This window comes from Augochlora pura, chromosome 5, assembly GCF_028453695.1.
Source record: "Augochlora pura isolate Apur16 chromosome 5, APUR_v2.2.1, whole genome shotgun sequence".
NCBI classification, from domain to species: domain Eukaryota; kingdom Metazoa; phylum Arthropoda; class Insecta; order Hymenoptera; family Halictidae; genus Augochlora; species Augochlora pura.
This window is the reverse complement of record NC_135776.1, coordinates 16,476,681-16,502,497: the sequence shown is the minus strand read 5'-3', so window position 1 is coordinate 16,502,497 and position 25,817 is coordinate 16,476,681. Positions and strand designations below refer to the sequence as shown.

General features: G+C 39.7%; 3 protein-coding genes across 5 annotated transcripts; 2 read left to right on the top strand and 1 right to left on the bottom strand.

The window, feature by feature from the left end:
• Positions 1–123: 123 nt before the first annotated feature.
• Positions 124–13,992, top strand: Plexb (plexin B). Of its 2 annotated transcripts, none has more exons than XM_078181482.1 (8): positions 124–822; positions 958–1,139; positions 1,910–2,495; positions 2,573–3,498; positions 3,591–3,994; positions 4,072–4,564; positions 4,639–8,400; positions 8,579–13,992. In XM_078181482.1, exons 3-8 carry the CDS (start codon positions 2,075–2,077, stop codon positions 8,684–8,686), a joined length of 6,114 nt encoding a protein of 2,037 aa, XP_078037608.1. In that variant the 5' UTR covers positions 124–822; positions 958–1,139; positions 1,910–2,074; the 3' UTR covers positions 8,687–13,992. The 2 variants fall into 2 exon arrangements, with proteins under 2 accessions (XP_078037608.1, XP_078037607.1); XM_078181481.1 differs by having other exon boundaries at positions 2,573–3,510.
• On the bottom strand, positions 13,664–25,817 carry LOC144470060 (uncharacterized). Its single transcript, XM_078180863.1, has 18 exons — positions 25,370–25,817; positions 25,088–25,140; positions 24,855–24,936; positions 24,401–24,725; positions 24,226–24,311; positions 24,125–24,163; positions 23,880–23,914; positions 19,899–20,009; positions 19,653–19,820; positions 18,825–18,988; positions 18,555–18,719; positions 18,018–18,435; positions 17,763–17,903; positions 17,234–17,335; positions 15,082–15,242; positions 14,481–14,840; positions 14,287–14,359; positions 13,664–14,215 (listed from the first exon to the last, which is right to left on the bottom strand). The coding sequence occupies exons 1-18, from the start codon at positions 25,441–25,443 to the stop codon at positions 14,010–14,012; spliced, it is 2,763 nt and encodes a 920-aa protein (XP_078036989.1). The 5' UTR covers positions 25,444–25,817; the 3' UTR covers positions 13,664–14,009.
• On the top strand, positions 16,046–24,103 carry Lgs (BCL9 domain-containing protein legless). Of its 2 annotated transcripts, none has more exons than XM_078181485.1 (7): positions 16,046–17,236; positions 17,315–17,553; positions 17,630–17,915; positions 18,006–18,361; positions 18,557–19,019; positions 19,227–19,398; positions 19,480–24,103. In XM_078181485.1, the coding sequence occupies exons 1-7, from the start codon at positions 16,951–16,953 to the stop codon at positions 21,296–21,298; spliced, it is 3,621 nt and encodes a 1,206-aa protein (XP_078037611.1). In that variant the 5' UTR covers positions 16,046–16,950; the 3' UTR covers positions 21,299–24,103. The 2 variants fall into 2 exon arrangements, with proteins under 2 accessions (XP_078037611.1, XP_078037609.1); XM_078181483.1 differs by having other exon boundaries at positions 16,048–17,236; positions 19,191–19,398; positions 19,480–24,102.

Genomic DNA, 25,817 nt, shown 5'->3' with positions numbered 1-25,817 from the left:
ATCAAAATTAACCATGATCAATGCCCGTTTGACCGTAATTTGACGAAAATTTCAACGATTAAACATGGTAAAGGCTTTTACCCATTCAAGGGAGGGTTCAAACATTTCGCCGCAGGGGAGCGCTGCAGTGGCTTCATGTAGCAGGGAGAAAGAAAAGGAAAGTCGAAAGGAGAGAGTGATGGAACTAGCCAAGAAGAGACACTGAACCGTGGGAAAAGCGCGACGAGAGCGCGGCTGATGGAACGATCAGCTAAGAGAGAAAGAGAAGGAGCGAGGGAGAGCAGAAGAGAAAGAGAGAGAGAGGGATAATGAACAAGCGGCGCATGCCGTAGCGTAGCCACGGCCCCCAACTTGCTCTAAACTCGTGCAGCCTGTCGCGCTGTCGGTCGAATTTTAATGGCGGCTCATTCCGATCTTCTCTGTTTAGTAGTGTTGTTATAAAGCGGCGGACGATATTTGTACTCCTTTATATGTTACCCAGGGGAACGATAGGAGGTTCCAGTGAATCTCTGTGCTCGGTGTTTCGTCAAGTCCGAGGACTTGTATTGGGCCTTGTATCAAGGACATGGTGCATATCCGCGATGTGTCGTAGCGACCCTCGCGTACGAACATTCCATCGTGCGGTCGTATTATACACTTTGGCTTTTTCATGAAAAACGCCGATCGCTAGAGGTACAAATCAGGGGGTGTACAGTTTCATGTATTATTTAATCTATGGAATGTATGTGGGTTCGTGGTAAAAACTGACAAGAACTGCACGGGCTGACCGATGATCATATCAGAACAAACGAATCGAAGCTGCGAGCTTTTTTCATCCCGGAGGTAATTCTTTTTCTTTTTAAACGACCGTTCACATTGCGTATCCCAGCTAATGCCGTCGTATTCAATTTATTTGCGTGTTTTATTCGACAAAATCAACTAGTTCGACTAATTCGCTTATGTGCGCGTTATTGCTAGCCGATAATCGACAGGGAGCAGAATATCCTTGCCTTTGTGCGAAGACACTGGTCTTAGCTGTCAAGTGCAGCTATGCTGCTCACACTAATGAAGGGCGGTGTGTGCATCGGTGTTACTCGAAAAGTGTGGAGCCATCTGTCCTACCCTGATATCGTCGTCGGGATGTTTTAATACCGAAATCGGTCAGTGTACACATTATTTATGTTTCTCATAATTTCCCTTTGGATTCATTCTGATTCACTTGTGTTTGCATCGTACATACAAAGTTGCTACTTGTTATTAAAAAAATAATACAATTCACTTGGTGCACAAGCATCCGAGGTATTCTAATCAGTATTTCGGAATTTCCATTTTTCATGAAATTTCTGGAATCGGTAACAAAAGTAATTTCTGTCTTGAATTCGAATGTTTAAAGTTCAAAAGTAAACATTTTCTCTTTCCCGAACTTGTACAATTCTTTTAACTTTATTTCATTTAAGATTTTTTATATTGACATAGTATACAATGATAATTATTTAATAGTCTATACTTCAAGTTATATACTATACATTCATATTATTGATGTTGGTTTTAATTATGAAGCCATGTTGTTAACACAACTAAAAAATCTTTTGAAACCTACTTCATAAATTTTTCCATTTTTTCATAGAGATATTATGATATTGCAAACATTATCATATATGTAAATATTGAAATGCAGTTTGTGTATTCTATATATATCAGTACTCACAAATTTTCTAATTCTTATCAAAGTCTGAATCCAGATATGATTAATAAGGCTATGACTCATTTGTTACATCAAGTGCATCAGTTTTATCTAGACATTGGTGGGACATAATATTTAAGCATTTGCGAATGATAAAAATATACTCTGTCATTTAGAAATTATACAAATTACACTGTGTAACTCTATTTCTGTTTATGTTGTAATGTTGCTTTTCAAATTTTTCAGGGGTACCAGGCAACAAGCACCATGACAGTGCCTGGATACATATGCACTTGGTAGCTTTGCAATAATACTGGTTCTCTACCAGTGTGACTTACAACCTTATTATACCTTCTACGCTTCCTACCCTAGATTTGTACACGCACAAACGCACACGCATAGCGTGTGCGCATGTGCTTTGTAAACTTCTGTCCCCACATCATGAGATTCTTGGGATTTGTATCATTTTCAACTTCGCCTATGATATCGACATCTCCTAAGCTGCTACTGCAGTTGCATCGATTATCCTTCTCATCCATGTCTATTGCCACATGGTTTCTGGTAGTACTGGTAACTGCGGCCATAGACACACCTATGAGTACTACTCCTCCTGTACAAGAAAACAGATCTCTACATGTGATAGCACAATTTCCTGCGGAAGATGGTCAACGATATGGATTTTATGCACTAGACCCAAATGCAACGAGAGAAGGTCCCCTCCGATTTAATCACCTTACTATAGACCCTGCTACAGGAAGACTCTATGCAGGTGCCATTAACAGACTACTACAGTTAGATTCTAATTTGAGACTGGAAGAATATGTTTATACAGGTCAGTTATTATTCTACAGTTATTCTTACTCTTATAAAAAAGTTGCTAGAAAATAATTGCTTATTTATCCTTTTCAGGACCAAGACTGGATAATCCACAGTGTCATGCATCAGGCTGCCTTTCTAGAGAGACAACAACGTCTCTAATGGACAGTGTGAATAAATTATTAATCGCCGACGTCGATTCACAAACATTAATCGCTTGTGGTTCTCTCCTTCAAGGTGCTTGCGAGAAGTACAAAATGTCTAACATATCCATTAAACCGGAATTCATCCCTCATAGCGTAGCAGCAAACGATGAAACTTCCTCTACGTATGCTTTTATTGGACCTGAAAGATACAATGTATGGGATCAGACAAATATTCTATATGTTGGCACTACATTTACTAACAAAGGGGACTACAGACATGACGTGCCCGCAATTTCTAGTAGAAATCTGCACAGTCTAGAGTTCGCTGAATATACGTTTCATAAGCAGTCAATAGTATATATTGATGTAAAATATCGAGATCATTTCCTGGTCAAATATGTGTATGGTTTCAATGCAAGCGATTATGCATATTTTGTATTGGTTCAAAAGAAATCCTTTCTTCCCGAAGAAGAGGAAAGGGGCTATATCTCGAGATTGGCTCGAAGTTGTATCAGCGATCCAAATTATGATAGCTATACAGAAGTGACATTAGAGTGTACTGTAGACTTGGGAGATGGAAAGCAACATTATTATAATTTAGTGCAAGATGCGAAAGTTGCACCAGCTGGGAGTGATATAGCATTACAACTTGGAATTTCCGTTGGCGACCCAATCTTTGTCTCTGTATTTTCACCCAGCAGAGGTATAACTAACGAGCCACTATCGCGTTCAGCAATTTGCGTATATAGTTTACAAGATATTGAAATGAAATTTAACGAAAATATCCACATGTGTTTCAATGGTAGCATTAAATACAGAAACATGGGTTATGTCAGTGGTCCCATACAGGATGGAAAGTGTCCTATAGCAGGAGTAAGTAAAAATGTAATAGCCTATTGTTTTTCACTTCTAATATTAACTTCGTTATATCTTCTTTGCTAATTTTCTATTCATTTCAAACTCAGACAACAGGTAACATTTTGAACTTCTGCGAAGTGGGTTTAAAAATCTCTGGATCTTCGCCAATTGTGGGGCAAGCAATTTTACATTTTCCCGATGAGTTTATTACCTCTGTAACAATAGCCAACACAGAAAGTCACACTGTAGCGTTTCTTGGTACCAACGAAGGCGTTCTAAAAAAAGTTTTACTCTCTGGAACTGAAACGTTTGAGTACGAGAGCATTGTGATCGATAAAGGAAACAGAATTATGCCAGATAGTTTAATTTCACCGGATGGAGAGCATATTTACATTCTATCAAGTTCGAAAATTTCGAAGGTTCAAGTAGAGCATTGTAACAGCTACACCAATTGCAGCAGCTGTCTTGATGCAAAAGACCCCTACTGTGGTTGGTGCTCTCTGGAGAAGAGGTACTTAATTTTACAAAATTTTATTTATCCGTGCTTTTGATTGTTACATCGATATAATTTCAATTTGTTCTTTACAGGTGCACGGTTAGAGGAGATTGTCAAAAGGCGAGTCATAGCAGTCCAAGGTGGTTGTCTTTGGGCATAGGCCAACAGTGCATCGATTTCGAACAAGTTCTCCCGGACCGTATGCCTATCAATCAAATGACTACGGTTCATTTGACTATCAGAACTCTGCCCGAATTACCAGCAGGTGCTAACTACAAGTGCGTGTTTGGTAACGCGGAGCCGATCGACGCGTTAATGACCGGTTTTGGATTGTCGTGTCCTACACCACCCGCTTCGGAGAGACCTAATATACCTGAAGGAGCTGATCATGTCCTGGTTCCGCTCTCTGTACGTTCCAGCGAGACAAACAAAGATTTTGTATCACGGAATTTCGCCTTCTTTGATTGCTCCAGACACACAATGTGCACTGAGTGTGTAAAATCACAGTGGCCCTGTAGTTGGTGTGTATACGATAATAAGTGTACACACAATACCAGCTGCCAGGGAATTATTTCAGGAGAAAACGTGAGTATTTCTTACACGAGCTACTAGAAGTTTTTATCAAATAATTTATACGTAACGAATTTCTGTATTTTCAGAACCAGGCTCATCTAGCTGCGCATGGGGTACAGTATTGCCCAAGATTCGTCCAACGCAAGGAACCTTTGATGTTACCGAACAGCGTACACAAGGAGATAGTACTCGAGGTGGAGAATCTGCCTCATCCACAAGTTGGTCACAGCGGTTTCCAATGCATCGTTACCATTGAGGGCGCGCACATGAAAGTCCAGGCCCGCGTTGACAGCAGTCGTTTCATAGTTTGTGATAAGACGGTTTACTCATACGAAGCGGTTACGGGCGAATGCGAGGGAGAGGTGACGGTCGTCTGGAACACGAATCATCACGTCGACAAGACCACGATTAAGCTCTACAAATGTGAAGTGTTGGGTTCGCATCGAGAACACGCAGATTGTTCCCTTTGCGTGACCAGGGACGCCCGTTTTGAATGCACATGGTGCAGTAATAGTTGCGTGTACAGGCACTCGTGCCTTCATTCACCGTTCACAGAGTGTCCAAAGCCGAGGATAGACATGATAAAACCGCTCAGTGGACCGATCGAAGGTGGAACGTTGGTGACAATCGAAGGCAGCAACTTGGGATTGAAAGAAAGCGATGTGGAGGGAAAGATACACATTGGAAACACTCCTTGCGTTTTAGTCGACTACGAAGTTTCCGTACGCATAGTTTGCCGTACCGGACGCCACGAAGCTACCGACACAGCTTCTGTGGTTGTTGGAAACGATGCTGGTTATACTGAAAGTGCAGTTCTATTCAATTACAAAGATATACACCTGTCCGGCGTCTATCCGTCAGTCGGCCCACAAAGCGGTGGCACGCAACTCGCAATCACTGGCATGTACTTGAACATCGGAAGCACCATCTCAGCCTATTTAGACGAGTTACCGTGTCATGTAAACGCTACGCAAGCTAGTAGCACCAGATTGACCTGCGTGACCAGCAAATCCGATCGAGTCAGAAAAGTAGAAAGACTGACGTTGAGCATAGACGGAGCTAATCGGACTTTAATCGGTAATCCTTACAACTACACTCATGACCCCACCATTATGGAAATCAAGCCACTGACAAGCTTCGCCTCGGGTGGCCGTATGATTACCGTTCATGGTACCAACTTGGACACTATACAGAAACCAGAGATGGAAGTTTACTTTGACAATGAACCGTTACCGATTAACAGAACAGTTTGTACCGTACTCAATCCTACCCAGATGGAGTGTCCAAGTCCCAGCGTTGCTGCACGATTTATGTCCTTGAGACGCAACAAGCGAGCAGCCATCGCTGGTCAAGGCATACCGGCGCAGTCATTGAAACTGAAAGAGTCTCAATTGTTTCTGAGGATAGCGTTCATTATGGACAACGTAGAGAGTGTAAGAGACTTGGACAAACATTTTCAGAATCTCAGGAACCGGTTACTGTACGTTGAGGATCCTAAGTTCCTCGCGTTTCCGCGAAACGTCAAATTGTACAAGGGCGACACGTTAGTTATTGAAGGGGAGAACTTGATATTTGCTAGCGATGAATCCGATGTGAACGTTACGGTGGGAACGATGCCCTGTAACGTGACTTCGCTCGCGTCCACTCAATTGGTCTGTATACCGCCTGATCAGCAACCCGCGGACACGGACGAGCTTGGAATTAAGACTGAGGACGGATTGCCGTTGGTTGTTGTGAGGGTAGGAAAAAGTTTGCGGTTCCCTATTGGACATCTTCGATACGAAGTAATCAAATCTTACCCAATTCCGCCGGAGGCAATCGCCGGGATCGCGGCTGGTACATTCAGTCTGGTGTTTCTGTTCGTTTTGGTCTTAATCATTTATAGAAGGAAGAGCACACAGGCAGAGAGAGAGTACAAGAGGATACAAATACAGATGGACACGCTCGAGAGCAATGTTAGGATGGAATGCAAGCAGGCGTTCGCTGAACTGCAAACCGATATGACCGATTTAACTGCCGATCTGGAATCTTCCGGTATTCCTACCTTGGACCACAAAAACTACATCATGAAAGTATTTTTTCCCGGCGTCACGCATCATCCTATATTGAATGATCCAAGATCTCGCAGCAACGCTTCTCGTACAAACTACGACGCTGCTATGATCCAATTCGAGCAGCTTATAAACAACAAGTACTTTGTATTAACGTTCATAGAAACTCTAGAAGCTCAGAAAGACTTTAATATTAGGGATAAAGTGAACGTTGCGTCTCTACTGATGGTAGTTCTGATGGGAAAGATGGAATACGCGACTGACATACTGATGAATCTTTTATTGAGACTGATCGAAAAAGCCGTAAACACCAAACATCCGCAACTGATGCTGAGGAGGACGGAGTCTGTAGTAGAGAAAATGCTGACCAACTGGATGGCACTCTGTATGTACAATTATCTAAAAGACTATGCAGGTTCCTCGCTGTTTTTGCTTTTCAAGGCGATCAAGCATCAAATTGAAAAAGGACCTGTAGACGTGATAACCCATGATGCCAGATACTCCTTGTCCGAGGAGAGGCTACTTCGTGAGCAAATTGAGCACAGTGTCGTTACATTGCACGTGGTCCAGGATGATCTTGACGAGAAGATACAATGCAAAGTTTTGGATTGCGATACTATAAACCAAGTGAAATCCAAGATTCTAGATGCTCTCTATAAGAATACTCCTTTTTCACTGAGGCCGTCCGTGCACGACGTAGATTTGGAATGGCGACACGGTAGGGGTGGTCACTTGACTCTTCAAGACGAAGATCTTACGACAAAGTGTAGTGGGGAGTGGAAGAAGATTAACACTCTGGCGCACTATGGCGTGAAAGAGTCAGCGGTCATGTCGCTGATACCAAGGCAGAACGACGGGTTCTCGGTCGCTTGCAAACCGCCCTGTCACAACTGCAAACCGTCACATTATCACCACCAACAACAAACGGTTCACCATCATTCGCATCACCATCACTTGCACCGGCATGCGAATCATTGTTCGTCCACGCATCTTCCATCCACACCTAATCACAATCTAATCAGTCCTATAATGTACAATCATCCTGTTAGCGGTATGTATTTCGAATCTCAACACTCGCCGCCAATTATTACGGCGAACGGCGACGTGGAGGCCGGTCACGGTGGCAATCAACGACTGTATCATTTAGTAAGGCCTATAGAAGACAGCCAATACATGCCGGGAATGGGTTTCACTGGTAGTAAACACCACCATCCCGAACGAACACACAAAGCCATACCAGAGATATTTTTAACAAGACTGTTGTCGACGAAGGGCACCGTCCAGAAATTCGTGGACGATTTCTTGAATACGATATTGTCTGCAAATGAGGCGCTGCCCAGTGCTGTGAAATGGCTATTTGACCTTCTTGACGAGGCTGCCAAACAACACGGCATTGTCGATCCTGAAGTGCCCCACGCATGGAAATCGAACAGTCTGCCGCTTAGATTTTGGGTGAATTTCATTAAGAATCCAGACTTCATGTTCGATATCAACAAATCGACGACGGTCGACTCGAGCCTCTCCGTTATAGCACAAACATTCATGGACTCATGCTCGATGACGGAACACAGGCTAGGAAAGGACTCGCCATCGAACAAGTTGCTCTTTGCAAAGGACATACCGCATTACCGAGAAAAAGTCGGGCGATTCTACACGGATGTGCAGAGACTGCCGCAGATCACCGATCAGGAAATGTCTAGTGCCATGCAACAGTTAAGTGCGTCGCATGCTAATGAATTCGACGTGATCGCTGCGCTGAAAGAACTTTACATCTATGTCAGCAAGTATTATGAACAAGTATGTATCTGCGGTACCTTATATTCTTCTTCCCTGTCCTCCACAGTGGTGTATATAACATTATTTTAAATTGATTATAAGCTGATAATTAGAAAGTCCTTTTCAAAGACATATTCCATATTGTCGAAATGGTTGTAATAATGATTAAATTTTGAACTGATAAACTTGTCTGTTATAGATCCTAGAGGCCTTGGAGACAGACGCTGGCTGTCGGAAATTACACTTAGCCCACAGGCTAGAGAACGTGGCGTGCACACTGGAAGGAGAGGAGACCAGTGCCTGCTGACACAACCTGCTCATTGCCATCCCAGGACCCGTCAATCTCTCCAAAAACACTGACTAGTGCCTCCACTTCATATGCATCAGATACACCTCGTTACATATGTACAAATCTTACACGCCGTGTGAATAACAATGCCGTAAATACGTGCGATTTCGTTAAGGCTAGTCAGGCGATAGTTATGCAGGATAAATTAGTCCTGGTGTAGTAATTTGCGTCTTTATGGTCACGGCCATATCGAAATACGCTCGTGCACACGTACAGATATTAGCGAACGGTGAAATAACGCAGACTCCAATCCTTAAACACGATCTGTTATATGTATATATATTATTATATGTATGTATACATATATAAGATATATGTGTATATATTCAGTATATGTATGTATGAATTTATATACATATATTTGCATTGAATTGCAAAGAATTAAGAAACTACACGTTCGATTATTTATTGCATCATCGGAGGAGTATTTGTATTATATTTCACTGGTGATGCGTCTAAGTATTGATCGCGTGCACGTTTAAGGATTCGAGGTTGCAACCCCGTGCAAGATACATTTAATAAAGAAAGACATGGGAGTAATACAAGACTCATGACAATTTAAATTTCTTGTTGGCCGAATGTCTATACGTGTATACGTAAATACGGAACAGAGAACGTAACGTAATTAAGGGGGGAAATAATGTGTAAAAGTAAGTGAGAAAGCCATAGTGTCCACCAGACTGTCTGTACAAAAGGAGTACGACAGCGAGTAGTCTGTGATCCGAGCACAAGTGGCTATGCCTACTATCTTCATTACGCTTTATATATAATGTGTATATATTATATATAAAGCAAAGATCACGCAACGTACGCCTCCACGGATTGTAGTGAGCTAGTTAGAGAGGGTCTATATATGTATTATAAGTTTGAAGGGAAACAAAGACCCCTTTCAAAGAGAATAAGAGATAACATTAAAGTAAGATAATTAAAATAATGTTAACACAGAGAAGAGAATTGAAGAATTAAGAATTACAAGCGAGCGAGAGAGAAAGAGAGAGTGAATGAGTCTAATTACGCTAGGCCTATCTACGCAAGATCATTATGTGAAAGAAACATTTTCCGTTTTTAATGGAATAATTCTTCGTCTCGCAGTCTCTTTCTAATTAGTTCAGATGATTGCGCTAATTAATTACGACTATTTTTATGATTTTTAAGGCCATTGTGTATGACACAGGATAACTTTTTACGACTTTTTTTATGGATTATACTTATTATCGCTCTTACTATTGCTATGTTGTATTATTATCTATACATAATACGAACACATCACGGTCTGGTAGACAAACGAAAGTGCAACGTCTACGAAAGAATTGCTAGACTTTTTCGATCATTCGAAATGAATTATAAAAAAGGAAATGATTTTGTGTACACCGATGTTCTTTAGTCTTTTTACCATTTGATCGGTGAATATCATGAGTCGAACGCATCGAAAAACAAACATTAATAGAACGACGAGACAACGATGAACAGTATTTCTTGAAATTATACTTTCATTATTTTCTATTTGTATGAGATTTCTGATTTTCAGTGTTGCATTTTGATCGGTAGGGGAGGGGGCATTGCCCTTTGTATACTAGTTATTCCAAGCAAAGCTGTGAAATGTTAATTAACAATTGAATTCACTGCCTACCGCACACTGCCAAGTTTTTCCATATGCTTCGACAAACTATTTAAACTCTATTAGAAAAGTATTATTTGACAGTACTATGTTCTAACGGCGTTGGTCTGGGAAGACTGGGGACACGCTCACACTCGTTTGTACTTAATTAACGTTCTCTTGTGTATTTTTTTATTAATGTAACAGGCCCCCAGGTTTCCCCTATTTTCTGACCGCTAACCTATGTGTCTCTCTATTACATGTATTATGTTTATTTATATTACGATGAACAGATTAGCTCCATGAGAGAATTGTACGTCAATCTGTCCTATGTGATTTAACGTAACAGAATTCTTCATTTTTTTGTTTAATTTTATACTTATATACAAACATTGCACACGAAAATCGTGTGCATATTTCTGTACTTGTTCTCTGATCTTCTCTGTTACAAACTCTCCCAGTCGAACGGACAGAAATCAACGGTCAGAATCCGTGTAATAATTTAATTTCCTATACGCGGGAATCTCTCCAGTGAGCATTTTACAGAAAATGTTTATCACAAACAATGGAGAAATGATAACAGAATGAACCAGTCAATAAAATGCGAAGACATTGACTGTGAATCCATGAATATTCAACTTTATTCTGTTATCATTTCCATTTCATTATATTCTAAACATTTTTTATATGTATTTAAAGTAGTGGTTCGTAAGCGGATAATCTCGATTCTCTTGTATATTGAATATATGAAATAGGCGTACTATAAGTAACGGGGAATTATTTTGCAGAATATTTTTATTTGTTGAATATATTTTTATTTGTACACTTCATTCGATTATAGAGAATATAATGATCATATTTGTTCTGTAATTTAATACAATGTAATATACGCAGCAAACTTTCTCAGACGGGGGAGCGTTCTGTGTATATCATTGATTCCATTGAAATGAAAAATGAGCTGCCTAGCCAGAATCTATTAGTCATTCTTCGAGTAAAGATATTATTTCTCGTGCAGCCATGTCTGTGAGAAGAGCAAGCGAATTATGCCGCTTTTGTGTAAAAAATGAATGTATAGAGGTACTGATGAAAACATGGACTATATTTATAAAAACATCAAGTATATTCTTCTTCTACTTTATGTATAGAGTGCAATTCATACCGAGTATATAGGGATTTTAAACAATCAAGAAGATACTTGTCTTTCCAAAATATTAGAAAATATTATTCATACAACAGGTCCTTTGGTTTTTTTCTTTACTGTATTTGTAAAATAGTCCACACGGAACGTGTATTTTTTCGATTGTACTGTACCGTTGGATAGTCTTCCTACATTGAATAAGATTATAATTTGTAAAACTACTTTTATCATTCATTCGAAGTAACGTACTTGTTTCTATAAGTCTGATAATCGCGATTACGCAACGTAAATATTTATGTTAAAGTAAAGTATACTGTGCAAATAATGTATCCTTTATACACAGTTTAGTTGTAAACTGCATTAAAGTTTTTTTTCTTTTTTTAATTCCGTCATTTTTCTGCCAAGTTATCTGATTTGAATGCCCACAAAATGGAAAAACTTATTTTAAATGTAACTTAAGAGCAACTCAATATCCCTGTATGTTGCAGTGATTTTAGAGTACCGCTGTTTCAACGCTGACTTTTATATGTTCTCCAATTAGACTTGAATGATTTATATATTTTTAGCCAATTGTATATGTACATATTTAAAGGAACGTGCTGAAAATTTTGAGATTGTGTAAACGATACATGTACATTCCAGAAAACGTTTCCAAATGTCCATCAGCGTTGCCATATTAATATAATATTTTTCTATTACTGAATAATATTCAGAAATTATTTGCATTTTTAACAATAGCAAACACTCTACTAGACTCTTATAGTTGACGTTGGATAGTACTATAAATCTGTGGAAAAGTATGTTATGTCCACTATGAAAGGATCAGTTGCTCAGAGGGCATGAACAAGTCGTTCACTTACACGATTGTTTATAGCGCAGATTGACGTACGCCTATGTGCGCACATATTTATGTATACATCTCGTTATTTATCCACAGAATCAGAATTCTAAGGATTTCTGACAAATGTATGTGGTACATTCTTAAAAAATAATGGTTCGTTTCAGAGATTCTTGCAAATATCTATAATGTATGATACACGAGGTGCATCATACGTTCGAGCGCAGTCCGATGGAAGGTCGTTGCAACAGGCTGCATTTTTTGACGCGTGTATGCACATACAAATTTCGACGAAATTCTGCTGCGTTTGTTCCAGTAAAAAAACTTGGAAAATCAAAGTAAAGAAATTCATTCGATTTCTATCGTCGAGACGATAATTTTTCTTGGATCGTCCATCATTAAGAAAAATGATAAAAGTTTATTTTGTTAATTAGTTCGAGCGTGACGATCCTACGATAACGTAATAGAATTTCCCGATAATTCGTATACGCTCGACAGTCGACTCCATCCATCTGAAAAGCTTGTCAATTCTGCATTCAACGTATGTATTGTATTGTAATTAAATTGAAGGGATGTTTCAGCGGTTTACAAGTCGAATTAGTATGTCATGCTTCGTAGTATAGACGGACCCGCGCGTTGCGTCGAGTTAAAATTATTCTTTGTTAAGGCTTCGGAAACGATGGGGGGATGATCTTTGTGTCCTGGAAGAATAAACTTAAGTGTATTCGTGTCCGGGAGCGAGCTGTATGGAAATAATATATAATGCAGGGACGTCTTTAATCCCGCGAATCTCGAGTGTATCTTTTTCTCGTTACGTAGCCTACACATAATGTGTGTATGTAGAACTAAGGGCGAGGGCGATATGATAAACCCTTGAAACCTGTAATTTGTCCGTTAGTATCCACACTGAACTCGTACAATTTATTATACAATTTATTCTCGTCCTAGAAATTTGTAATTGAGTAATATATTAATAACAATACACGAATTTTGATTAGCTTTTATAGAAATTATTTTCTTGAAGGGTTTATCAAATCATTTCTACCGAAAGTGTGCGACACTGCTTTTCCCGTATCTGCGTGAATGTGAATTTATTGATGTATGTGAGTGTACGGAAAACAACAATCCCTCTGTAAATAATACTCAACCCCCCATCTCACATATAAATAGGTTTTAAGCGACACGTGAGAACGAAATGACTCTTGCCAAATTTTCAATGGGACGTAGGGACAAACAAATAAGCATTTGGAAAATTGCAAAAATATATTGGTATTATAAATGAATTTGATCCTTGAAATACCTGTGACCGATCATGATGGTTGTTAAAAAAAAAACATTTTTCCGTGTGAACTATATTTGTATTTAAGTCGAACATACATCTGTACCAAAAATTCTATTCTTCTAGCTTTAAAAACTATAAATAACAAATCACGTATCGCGGTCCTTACAATTTCCTTTTTAAATCGTAACAGCGGTAGCTGGATATAAAATTGATATTCTTCGTTCAATGATTATTCATGTGCTCTTTGGCATTAAACGATCCATTGTTTTTTCGTTGACTATGTTTCCGACGTTCACTGTAATTTCTACTACTCTCTTCAATCGGTTGATCGCTTATAGTCGTCTCGTAAAGATTTGTATTATAACATTCATTTAGGTTTCTTCTATATTATAAAATATTGTCACGATAATCTTGTGCAGAAAAATTTCATTCCACACCTGATTTTATTTTGTATAATAGAGATTTCTCCTGAGATTTAGTCGATGACAATGCTGGTAAATTGGATGACGAGTTTTTTGAACTTTGACTATTACTTGTACTTCGTTTATCTTGCTTTGCTTTCTTCATCATGTCTTTCAATCTCCTATCTGCACTTATTATGTGAATATTAGGCGTCACTTTATTTCCACCACCTATTTGGAAAAAGAAAAAGTGATTGAAGACAAACGGATTTATTTGCAATTAGCTCATGAATGAAACTTACCTGAATTAGATTTCTTCTGTTCTTTAGATTTATTTTCTATCACTGTTTTTGGTGAACTCCTTTCTTTAGAGGCCTATGGATAAAAAGGTACATTTCTTGTGATGTATTGTTCAAAAATCATAGTTTTTTACTGGGTGAAAGAAAGTAATCATAGGTAGAAAAAAATAAATTATAATGCGAGTGAATACACACACCTGAGATTTTGAACAATTCGAACAATACCAAACTAATCCTGGGACATCTATTTGCGAGTCTAGAATATGTGGAACATGACATTCTTGGTGGTACAGAGAATGACACTCCAGACACTCTACGAGTCTATTCCTAGCTCCGACATCCATTCCTTTACAAATAACACATGTCAAATCATCCTCCAATATCTCTAATGCCAAGGTATTGTCGGTCTGTATAATATCAGGAGGCGTGTCCCTTGTTGGTAGATTTACAGGTGAACTGTTTTTACTAGATTTACTGGAGTGTTTAGAAGAAGAGCTTTTACTCTTTTTGCTACTGCTGCTGCTGTGATCGCTCAGCACTGGTTCCTCCATCATATACTGAAAACCAAAAAATGTAAGACTAATAGTTTAAAGAACACTAATCATTATTGACGCATACAGAGGGATCAAGTACTGGATATTGTTTTACGTAAATGAAATCTTCTATGCTTCATGAGTACCCTGATATGAGAACTAAATCTGTAAGTACAATATTTTAGTAAATATTGATCGCTTCAACTTAAAGGAATTTTCTTGTCATCGAATATACCGCGATCAATTTTACTTCTACTTTAATTACCTTTTTATGTAGCACATTGGATAACATTTTCGATGGTCCGTATTTTTGTTTAATCGCCTCATCTAAAAGTATTCGCAATTGCTCCGCTGAATCTTTGTTAGTGGAATGTAAAAGATGTAAACCTTGAGTAAATTGGGGATCTAATTCTAACTGGGACATGTTTCAACCGGTTTGTTTAACCTGTGAAGTAGAAAAATATCGTTGTAACTCCCCATTATTGGATATGTTTGTTCTTTAGATTTTATGAAAAGTTATAGGTTAAATTTGTGTTGTATAATTACACCACCTTGTATAAATTTATGAAACTTAAGTAAATTCAACAAGTCCGTCAGTGCGGAAACATGTATGTACACGTTTTCGAGTATATTATGTTTACCTATTATTTTCTATATGTATCACATTTAATAAATGCGATGGATACGTAGAATTTATAAAGTTTCATTGAAAAATCTTAATGTAAACATAAGATATGTAATCCTAAAACAACGTGTAACATAACGAATTCGTTACACGAACAATTTTGCTTTCATTAGAACGAGACGGACGGATGGTAGAATTCTCAAGTTATCAACAGTTTAAGAGAATTTCGGTTTTCTCCACCTCGTATTCTTGCGACCAATACCAGTGACGCGTTCACGAGTTTACACACATAACTCGAACCTGTGAACGCAAGAAATGAAAAAGCAACTGTTGTATCTTTGTTTGAAATTCGGATTTTTTTCTTGTGTTACAATCGTTTCGAGTTGTTGTACATTTTAAAAATACCGCCTCGAAAGTATAACCATATACGGGACGGTGTCGTTCCGCGTACGGTAAAAAGTAACGAAAGTGAAAAGAACCGAGAAGCACTAGCGCCGATAGGTTTGTTCCTGTCCTCTCTTGTACCACTCGTATTCCAAATTTAATTTTCGAAAGTTTTGATTCCGCGAGGAAAATGAGCTGATCCCATGTCTAGGGAGATATCGGTGTGAAATTCGAAGTCGATGTTGGCCGCGGAACAGACAAAGGTATGCGTTCGACACGCAGATACTCGCGATAAAGGTGCGAAAGAATGGTGAAAATACAAGCAAAGAAAGGACCAAAATAGTAACCCTGCGGGCGATCGAGTGTAAGGGAACGAGTCAAGTACGGCTGGGTGCGCTCTTAGTTCCGTCCTCGTCTATTCGTTGTGACTGCGTATAAGTTGATCCTTGTCGTCCCGAGGCGCGTTAAAACGATGTCTAACTTTCGACGGGTGGTTGGCAGCCGTGCGTAAAAGAAATAAATAATCAAAGCGACCATGAAGTGACAAATAAAGTTGGAGAACAATGCTTGCGAACGGCAAGGAAATCTGAGTGTAGCGTGCATTGGCCCCCGTTCTATGTTTTGGACACGTCTTACGCAGCTACAACGTGGTGTTCCCAGCGACATTAGAGCCGGAGGCGCGCTATGTGCTCGCTGCGAAGACGAGGCTGACATTTCGAATATTTTTCATCGTGTTACCACCGTGGTGTGTTGGTCTTGGCTGTATCGTGTTCTTCTATCAGTCGCCCGCTGACAACCGTGATTCCTCCATGCGTAGGAATCCGATTCCGCGGTTGGCCCGGATTAAATGACTGAGAATAAGCGGAAGCGACGGCCGCCAGAACGTTTGCACGGGAAGTAACAGATCCGGACGGACATGACTTCGACGAGAAGGGTATTGTGCACCGTTCTGTGAGGATTCGCTCGCACCACGGGTACCGGTCGACGGTCCTTTTTGTTGTTAACCTCAATCAACGGTTCGTGTGTGTCGTTATATCCGCGCGGAGCGGACCATAGTGGCCATGCGTCTGATTTTTCCACAGCTGACCACCGTCTGACAGAATAGTCGTCCAGTAGTCTCCAAAAATGAAAACAGAAAAGAAACCAAACGAACCGAGTTGCGTGTCTACCACTGTAGTGAAAGAGGAGCCTGATACTGATCCAGTCAAGATCAAGGAGGAGAGCAGCGGAGCTAACAACGATGACACAACTGGTGAGGATACTGTCGAATGCCCGAGAGATCCTTGCTTGGATCCCACCAATGGGGAAAGCACGCTTTCAGGAGAGAATCAAAATAATAATGCCAATCAGCCAATTTTAAACTCTGTGAAGCAGGAAGGAGATCACAACAATCCCACAGATGACTTACCTGGTATGCGCAGGTTTCTACTTGCTTCTTCTTGTTCGACTGTTTCTTTTATAACTATGTTGTTTCTGTATTGCCTCATAGATTGTAGTGGTAATGTGATTACTGCAGACGGAATTCAGCCACTAGTTAGTAATGTTCTTGGAAAGCAAATGGGAACTAATACAGGAAGCGGCGAGGCTCAATATATGCAACAACAAAGTCAAATTTTTGTATTTTCTACAACATTAGCAAACAAAGGTGCAGATGCAGTATTGCAGGGGCAATATCCGTCAATTATTGCTTATCATTGTGCACAGCCAGGCACTAAAAAATATTTAGAGGTATGTTCCAGAATAGATAACTTGTTGTTATTATGTTAATTTATGCAAAATGAAAAATTCAATGTTATCATCTTAGAAACATCCGAACAAAGTGAATCAATTTCGTCAAAATCCTGCACAGTGGTTGAACAATTTTGCCATGATGAAACAGAAAGGTCATCAAGGGGGTACAAACAATACTTTTCCAACGGAGCAACCCCCAGATTTACCAGCTCTCGATCCCAATGCTCCACCATTTTGGAACGAACAACCTAATCTCAGAAACTTGAACGGTGGGAATTCTCTTGGTAATTCCGAACCATCGTTGGATGACGCAAATATAGACGTGCCTTGTCTTGTACCAAATTCACCTGGTAATGCAGGTAGTTATATCATGTTCAGCAAAAACTACCACTTCCAGGTATTAGATACAATTAATCTGTATTTAATGCATAACATATTTTCTGTTGCAGCAAATCCACAACCTTCTAATAATACGATGGGACATAGTCCTAATTTATTAGGAGGTAGTACCAGTCCAGGTCCAGGGAGTTTGCAACCATCCCTGCAGGGTGTTAAGGTACCAGATGAAAATTTAACCCCGCAGCAAAGGCAACACAGAGAAGTACAATTAGCAACCATAAGGAAAATGCAAATGATGTTATTTCCTGAACACAAAGAAGAACCTACTAATACATTAGACACAACGCAAGGAACAACAGTTTCGTCGTGTCCGTCAACAAATGTTCCTCCAGTGGTACCGTCGCAGTGTCCTCCGAGCATGGACTGGCATAAATTACAGCACCAGTTTCTCGATGGAAAAACTAAGGTAGCACTTCTTTGAAATATGAGGCATGCATACAGGTGAAAGTTTCTTGCAGGACTTGCTCTTGAAAATACTTCCTGCAAAATTTTTTGTCGTATCTTGATACACGTTATAAGAATCGGTCGACTAAAAGTTTATACGACTTGATGTAGAGATTCTGGCGCATGAGTCAAGCTCTAACTTTTGTATGTATTACAGGGTAGCGTTGGAAGTCCTGGTACAGGAGTTTCATTAAGAGGTGCTGGTATGGTTGGAGTTCCTCGAAGTCAAGGACCACCACCGCCATATCATCAAACAACTCGTTCTGCAAGCGTACCGATTGCAATACAAAGTCCGAACCCTTCGTCACCGAATAATCCCACTAGTAATTTGTCGTTACCATCGCCACGTGCAAGTTCAGCGTTAAATTCACCGGCAGATTGCAATAGGCAATTTCAACTTAGCAATCAGAGAACGAACCATCTACCTGGACAGAGTCCAACCAGCCAAGATTCCCCGAATCCAACAGTTGGCAACGCGACTGCAGTGTCAACGACAAGACTAAACCACAGTAATCCGGGCACACCGGTTTCCCACTCACACATCTCGTCATTAAGTCCAAGTGGACCAAACACACAAAAGGATTCACCTCTGGATTTTCCGAACAGTCAACCACCAAACGGTAAGTCTTCCAAATACATTTTTAGATACATAAAATAATATATTTCACATTGAATCGCTCGCAAAGGATTTCCATACTAAGTAATGCTGTAATGCTATACATAGTATATGACAAAAGTTCACTGCTGTAGTATTGTGCGGTGAATTGATCGTGTTATATGTTACAACATAGTGGATGGTATGTTTTGCCGCACGCTGCAATCCTTAGCCCAGCAAAAACAACAACATTCTGGAGCAGTGAATGCAGCAGGTGTTAAGGAAGCCAATTTGATGCCGGTTCCAAGTCCGCAACAGATTCAGTATCTGAACACGTTCGAGGGACAGGAATTAACTATACAGAAACAGCCAAATACGAGTTTAAAAGATGGTAACTTGTCCACGTAAGTATATAAAAAGTCCTCTCTCGTGTTTCAAAGCATCACTTCTCAATAGTGATTCAATAAGCATTCCTTCCATTTTAGGAATAACACCAGCAATACCGAAATATCGAATAGAATTTTGCCAGGAAATTTGGACAACAGCAATCAATTTACAGCTAGATCTGAAGGCGCGAGCCCGGTTCAGATGGATAGTATGAACCGTGGTTTTGCCGGTTCACTCCATAGTCCACACACTCCTCATACTCCGCACACACCAGGCAATGGTGCTCCCCATACTCCAGTTGATCCTGGCAAGCCTGGCAACAAATCAAGCGCCAGTGCACAAAGTAGTCCAGTACCGCATAATACCAATATACAAGACAGTATGGGCCCACCGAGAACGGTACCAGCATCGCCTACTACAAAACCTGACACATCTCCACCTTCGACAAAGGATACACAACAGCAACAACAACAACAACAGCAGCAGCAGCAGCAACAGACGCAGCAACAGCAACCACCTCCACAACAACAGCAGCAGTCTACGGTAGTGAATCCAAATAATTCTGGAAGTACAACGGTAGTGCCTTCGTTAGGTGGAGGCACGGCCGGCTCGTTCCCTTGTGGTAGACCTTCCATAAACGTGAGTCAACCTTCAGACAATGTGCCTCTAAATCCCAACAACATCGGAGGGCGACTCGGCAGTTTAACCGCCATGAGTACAAATCACTTTGACCCTATAACTTCGTTAGCTCAAATGAGTCAACAATTGACAAATACCGCGGCCAGTAATTCGTTGGGTAATGACGGACCTATACACTCCGGCAATACCGGAATGATGCAATTCGGGAACCCGCACAACATGCACATGATGCAGATGGGCAGCGAGATGAATGGAAATTGTCATATGGGTGGGCCGCCCAATGAGCCAGGTGAAGTAGGAGGGATGTGTATGGGTCTACCGGGGCCACCAACCAGCTATAGTCCTACGACATCACATACAGGAAGTCCCGGAGTAGTACCCAGCAAAATGGGACATCCCATCATGGGTCACGGCATGATGAGCAGCCATTCGGGTAGTGCAGGCGGTGTGTATCCGGGTGGCGATCCACATGCACCACCACCGAGATTGATGACAGGACACGTGACCGGGCCAAGCCCTTACAACGGAGCAAACGTTCAAGTGAAACCCAGCGCTCCAAACACAATTCAATATTTACCAGCGAGACCCAACGTTGGCCATACACCGAGAGGACCCCCAAGTTTGGACTTCCTTCAGCGGTTCACGAATCCTCTATCTAATTTAGAGTCAAAAATGGGCACGCCTTCTGTAAATCTCCAGTACTTCCCGAACGGTTGTGTACCAAATAACATGGGTCCACACGGTAGTATGCCATCAGCCATGACTGGGGGCCTTCCTAGTATGGGAGGCTCTCCAAGGATGGACGGTCAATCTATGAATTCGTCGGTCGGTGTGCACCCTTCGATGAGACCGGTCGGCAATATGAGACCCCAACCAAATCTAATGCGAATGCAGCACATGGTTGGGGGCGGTGTCTTTCCAGGAGGTTCGATGGATCCAGATAAAGTCTTCCCGCCAGAGATGGTGTCGCAAGTTCCCAATCAAGCTAACCCTGGTATGTTTGTATCCGGCAGCAAAGGCAGCCCCATGGGGTTAGGACCTCCTCCTGACGCGACTCAACCACTACCGCCAAGCATGGGTGGTGCTACTAGTAATTTTAAAAACAGCCCTTTCGTTGGTAGTGGACCTAGCATGTCGGACCCAAATTATGCTCAACAATTCCATAACTTCCAACAGCAGTTATATGCCACCAGTACTAGGGGTAGCGGGCCACCGCATCCTAATTTACATCCACCACCGAATTCGCATTCGCATCAACAATTCTTCATGCCCAAATAAAAAGTATGTACGATTGAAAGAGAGAGCGAGCGAGAGAGAGAGAGAGAGAGAGAGAGAGAGAGAGAGCGCGAAAGAGAAGATATATCGTAATGGCGATGTTTACAATTGTGGTGGCCTTTGTTGTGGTGTCCTTTCGACGACTGCGTTTACCCAAGGATATGACCTGATCCAATGACGAGTACGAAAATATTTCTGGAGAGTGTACACACTTTTATTATTATATTAAGCGATCTTGTAAAGGACAGAGATATGTCGAATTTGTTAAGGTTCTGATGTTGATGTATTAATTATCAAGAGTAATTATACACGTGACCATTTCAATTGCGATGGTTACATGGACTGGCGTGCGACAAGGGACGCTTTTCTCGTTCAATTCTTTATTTACGGTGTTGTTTCTGTTTTATATGTTAGAGCCGTTTAAGCGTTTTTCTCGGTGTTAGCGAGGATAAAATCGTTCGTAATGTCTGCCGCAAGAAGAATAAGCAAAACGTAAAAAGAAAATTTTTTTACCAGCTGAGCTTTGTTTCTTTCGTTCGTGTCAAATTTTTCTCTCTGTAAATTCGAAACTTTTACAAGGAAAGAGATTAATAAGAGAAAATAGGCGCATAGAGAACAATGTTCACGCGATCATGTAAATACTAATGTAAGATCCGGTTTCTTCGTAGTGATCGTTATTTCGTCGATCGGAATATACGGTAGTGACTAAAAAGAAATACGAAAATGTTTCTAGAAAATCATCTTTAAAAGAGAAAAAGCATAAAAGAAAAAGAAGAGAAGCAAAAGCGAACATACGGCGTATTGCCATTCTCCTTTTTCTTTATCGTTAAAACAATTACTCGTGATAAAGTGATTGTGCGAGAATCGAGGAAAAGTATTTCGAAGGAGTGGGAATGAATACGCCATTCATCATCCTTCCTTTTTATCATTAAATACTTACAAGAAACGAAAAGAAATGCAGTCAAGCAAGCTCAAATTCATAATTGTACATATATACGATATACATATTATATATATAAATATATATATATATATGATATATACATATATATATAATATCTATATATACCTGTTGCAACATACTCCTTGCAGTATCACCCGTCCCTTCTCACCTCCTCTTCCCCTCATTGATTCCTACGTGACCAACAAAACTGTGCATAATCATGACCCCACGTAGTTTACGAATAATAAGATAAAAACGAAGAGTAACTGACTAAGAAACAATTATGTTGTTGATGAATGATTTTTATTATAAATGAAAAATAAAGATATTTACAAGAAGTCGGTATATCAGAATTGATCGATAAATGGATTCTCATGATGCGGCGTCAGAGAGCGGAAGTTGGAGGATTTTCCTTTTTTCGTCTCGTTACATTTATCGTTTTCACTCTCGCCTGATCGCGAAACAAGCACAGGCTCTGACATGTTCAAACAAAAAATCATGTCATTATATCTTTCAATTAAGCAGGCTGCTTCCAGCTTACTCGGATCTGTGATAGTCAAAGCAAGAACATGTATCTTTTTTTTCTCTTCATTCCGAAGACATCAAATACATATCTGTATTCATTAGGGAATGATTCTTTTTTTTAATACTACATTATGTTTTATTTAATTGTTAGTGTTTTACGCGCAAAAAGAGAGATGGAGAATGAGAGAGACAGTGTGAAAGTGAAGAAAGCAAGAGAAAGAGATAAAGAGACAGAAATAAACTACGAAAGAAATAAAAACAGAAATAATTTTTGTCGAAGCAGCTTGAGGCAATCGTAAAGCGAATCGTGATTACCAGAGCGTCGTGCGTTTGTGATATCATAATTAGAAGTCTTAATGATGCGGCGGCAGCGATGACAGAGAGCTATTTACGAATACTTGATACGTTCGAATGAATTAGAAATAAGATTTCTTCTACGATTTCGTAATGCAGAATTGTACAACGAGTCGCGTAACATCGTCCATAGAGTTATAATTAGAATTACAATTTTTCGTATCATTCTTTTTCGGATTTTTGTTTCTTTACGTGCGAAACACGTTCTACCTGCGCCAAATACTTTTTACGACTTCTCCGCATTACTAGATGCAATATTTTTTAAAAACAATACTGCGCGAATAGGTAACCTACATTTTCACTTTCCATCCATTGTGTCAACGAAGCTACCGGAGTTCAATCACAAAAATGTAAAGCTTATCGTTAATCGATTCCCTTTGCAATAAGTCATAATATTGTCCATCATCACTTTATCCAAAGGTGCTTACTAAATCACTAAATTTTCACGCGTTGCGTGAATCTCTTTTAGGTTTCACCGAGATATTCTCGCTCGTGTGGGGTTTCCTCTCACCTGTAAAAAGATCATTCACTTAATAAGCGATTCTAGTTTAATCCCCTCAGGTTTCGCTAAGTCTGTGTATCTTCCTCTTTGACCATGCCATTTTTAGAATTTAACATCTACTGGTCTACGATAGAATATAGTAGAGATTACACTGTCTAAAGTTACAAAGCAATAGTGTAATTGCAATTCGTCACTTTCACAATCAATTTTATACCCGAAACCCAAGTCAAACCTTTCCTTCTGCGCAGCATCTCATTGACTGGATGTCCCCGAATCGCGCCAGTCGTCTTTATCTCTGTAAAAACGTTATAAACAATGTATAAAAACCCACTATTTGTTAATACCTTCTCGGTTTTTCGATTAAGTACATTATATACTTTTTCGAATTGTTTAATTAATAATAAAGAAATTGTCATTAACTACACGCCAGTGAACATCTCCAGAACCGTACAGCTTGTTCGTTTTTTTTCTTTTATATTATTCTTTATATTCTTATCGTTATTACCTTGATCGCTCTTCCGAGGACGGAGTGTTCCCGTTTGTACTGAAAAATAATAATGTGTAATATGCCGATTGTACAGAAATATTAATCTTATGGAAATTTACTTTTTCTTTAATGCAAAATCGTCCCACTCGCTCAGATCATATTTTGATAGATCTCCATCCTCGTCATCTTCTTCTTCGTCTTCTTCCTGCAACGATACACACGAGTGATCGATTCATTCGTCTTCTTTCTACTACAATGATAACTTTTAAGTTAAATGATTAGTGATTTAATTACATTTTCTTCCTTTCGATCTTCATCCTCGTCTCTCTCGTCTTTATTTTTAGTTGAATTACGCACAGGGCTACTATACCTAGAATCTTTGGAGTCATCATCTGAACGGTTTTCAATTTTTCGTTTCTTTTTACGTCGCCCGAACTCATCGTAGTCATCATCGTCGTCTCGTCTTTCTTTATATTCGACGACCCCTCTGTCATTATAACCACCTCCATACCCTGTACGCTCCTCGATCTCCCCAAACTTTGGTGCGTTACACATGTTGCACTGCTGTCTGCGAGCCCAATTTACGTTTCCACATTTGCTGCATTGCCAATCATCCGCACTGAAACATCGCAGAAAATTGGGGCATGAAATCTTCAATGTTTATCATTGTTATCCATTGATTTGCATTATATACATTCTTTGTAAATATTCTTCAGAAATATATAACACATAAATGTGTGATATTCACCTAAACAATCCTCTACTCTTCTCTGCAGCTGCTTTTCCAATTTCCTGTCCTAATTTTTTTTTCTTAGGACATTCTCCCCTGTCTGTGCAAGAATTTTTTTTTGTTAGTGAAATAGATATTAGTGGAATAGCTACAATATGATAATAACAGTAGCCAGTAACACATATAATGTTAATTTAAACAATATTATTAAAAAAACTGTTCTATACATTACCATATCAAATGTCATATACCTTTTCCACACCGATTACAAGAGTTTCTTCTTGCAAAATTTATATTAGCACATCTGGAATATTAAATAGCAATATTTACAATATGCTACAAAACACAAATCAAGAAGTCAATGTCTTCCTGTGCTAAAAGGAATTCTTTTCTGAAATGAAAAATGACGCTGTCCAATGTCATATTACTTTATCAAGTCAACAATAGACAGTGTCATTGTTCAGCATGTTTGTTCTATATAGAATAAGAGACAGCCAAGATCATTGTAAAATATGATCAGATAATTTACGTACTGTGTATCAGGGCATATCCAGTCCCCTTCATTAATATTACGTTGACTATCCTCGTCTATTTTACTAGATTCCATTTTGTGTCCGATCTAATTGCTTGTAAGTAGATGCGGTGCTGGATAATTTACCAAACTTACATTTGATTTTCAATCAAAAACTGTTTTATCCAGGTGCATCTAACCTTTACACCGACGTACCTTTTTTATCGTCCAAGCTATGCAAAACGAAAGATTTCACATCACGTTTTTTTAAAGGTATAGCTTAACGCAACCTGTTTGATGCGTGCAAGGATTATTGCATTGTGTTGATGCAATTTAATGCACCAAAACTTTATGAAGTTTAGTACACTACAATTGCAACATTAACGACACAATCACAACGCTTACGAAGCAATGAGCTGTAACGTGGCGGTGGCGGTGCTAAAGCACCACTAAAGCACCGACAAACATAC

Excerpts from the sequence above, each read along its gene's own strand:
- Plexb (XM_078181481.1), top strand. The coding sequence starts at position 2,075 with ATGTGCTTTGTAAACTTCTGTCCCCACATCATGAGATTCTTGGGATTT. Across the intron at positions 3,511-3,590 it reads TAGCAGGAGTAAGTAAAAAT|ACAACAGGTAACATTTTGAA; the intron begins GTAATAGCCTAT and ends TTTCAAACTCAG. Across the intron at positions 8,401-8,578 it reads TCAGCAAGTATTATGAACAA|ATCCTAGAGGCCTTGGAGAC; the intron begins GTATGTATCTGC and ends TGTCTGTTATAG.
- Lgs (XM_078181483.1), top strand. The coding sequence starts at position 16,951 with ATGAAAACAGAAAAGAAACCAAACGAACCGAGTTGCGTGTCTACCACT. Across the intron at positions 17,554-17,629 it reads GCACTAAAAAATATTTAGAG|AAACATCCGAACAAAGTGAA; the intron begins GTATGTTCCAGA and ends TTATCATCTTAG. Across the intron at positions 17,916-18,005 it reads AAATTCACCTGGTAATGCAG|CAAATCCACAACCTTCTAAT; the intron begins GTAGTTATATCA and ends TTTCTGTTGCAG.
- LOC144470060 (XM_078180863.1), bottom strand. The coding sequence starts at position 25,443 with ATGGAATCTAGTAAAATAGACGAGGATAGTCAACGTAATATTAATGAA. Across the intron at positions 24,937-25,087 it reads TTGTAATCGGTGTGGAAAAG|ACAGGGGAGAATGTCCTAAG; the intron begins GTATATGACATT and ends ATTCTTGCACAG. Across the intron at positions 20,010-23,879 it reads GCGCGATTCGGGGACATCCA|GTCTACCACAAGGGAACGAG; the intron begins GTCAATGAGATG and ends CGTTTATGGAAG.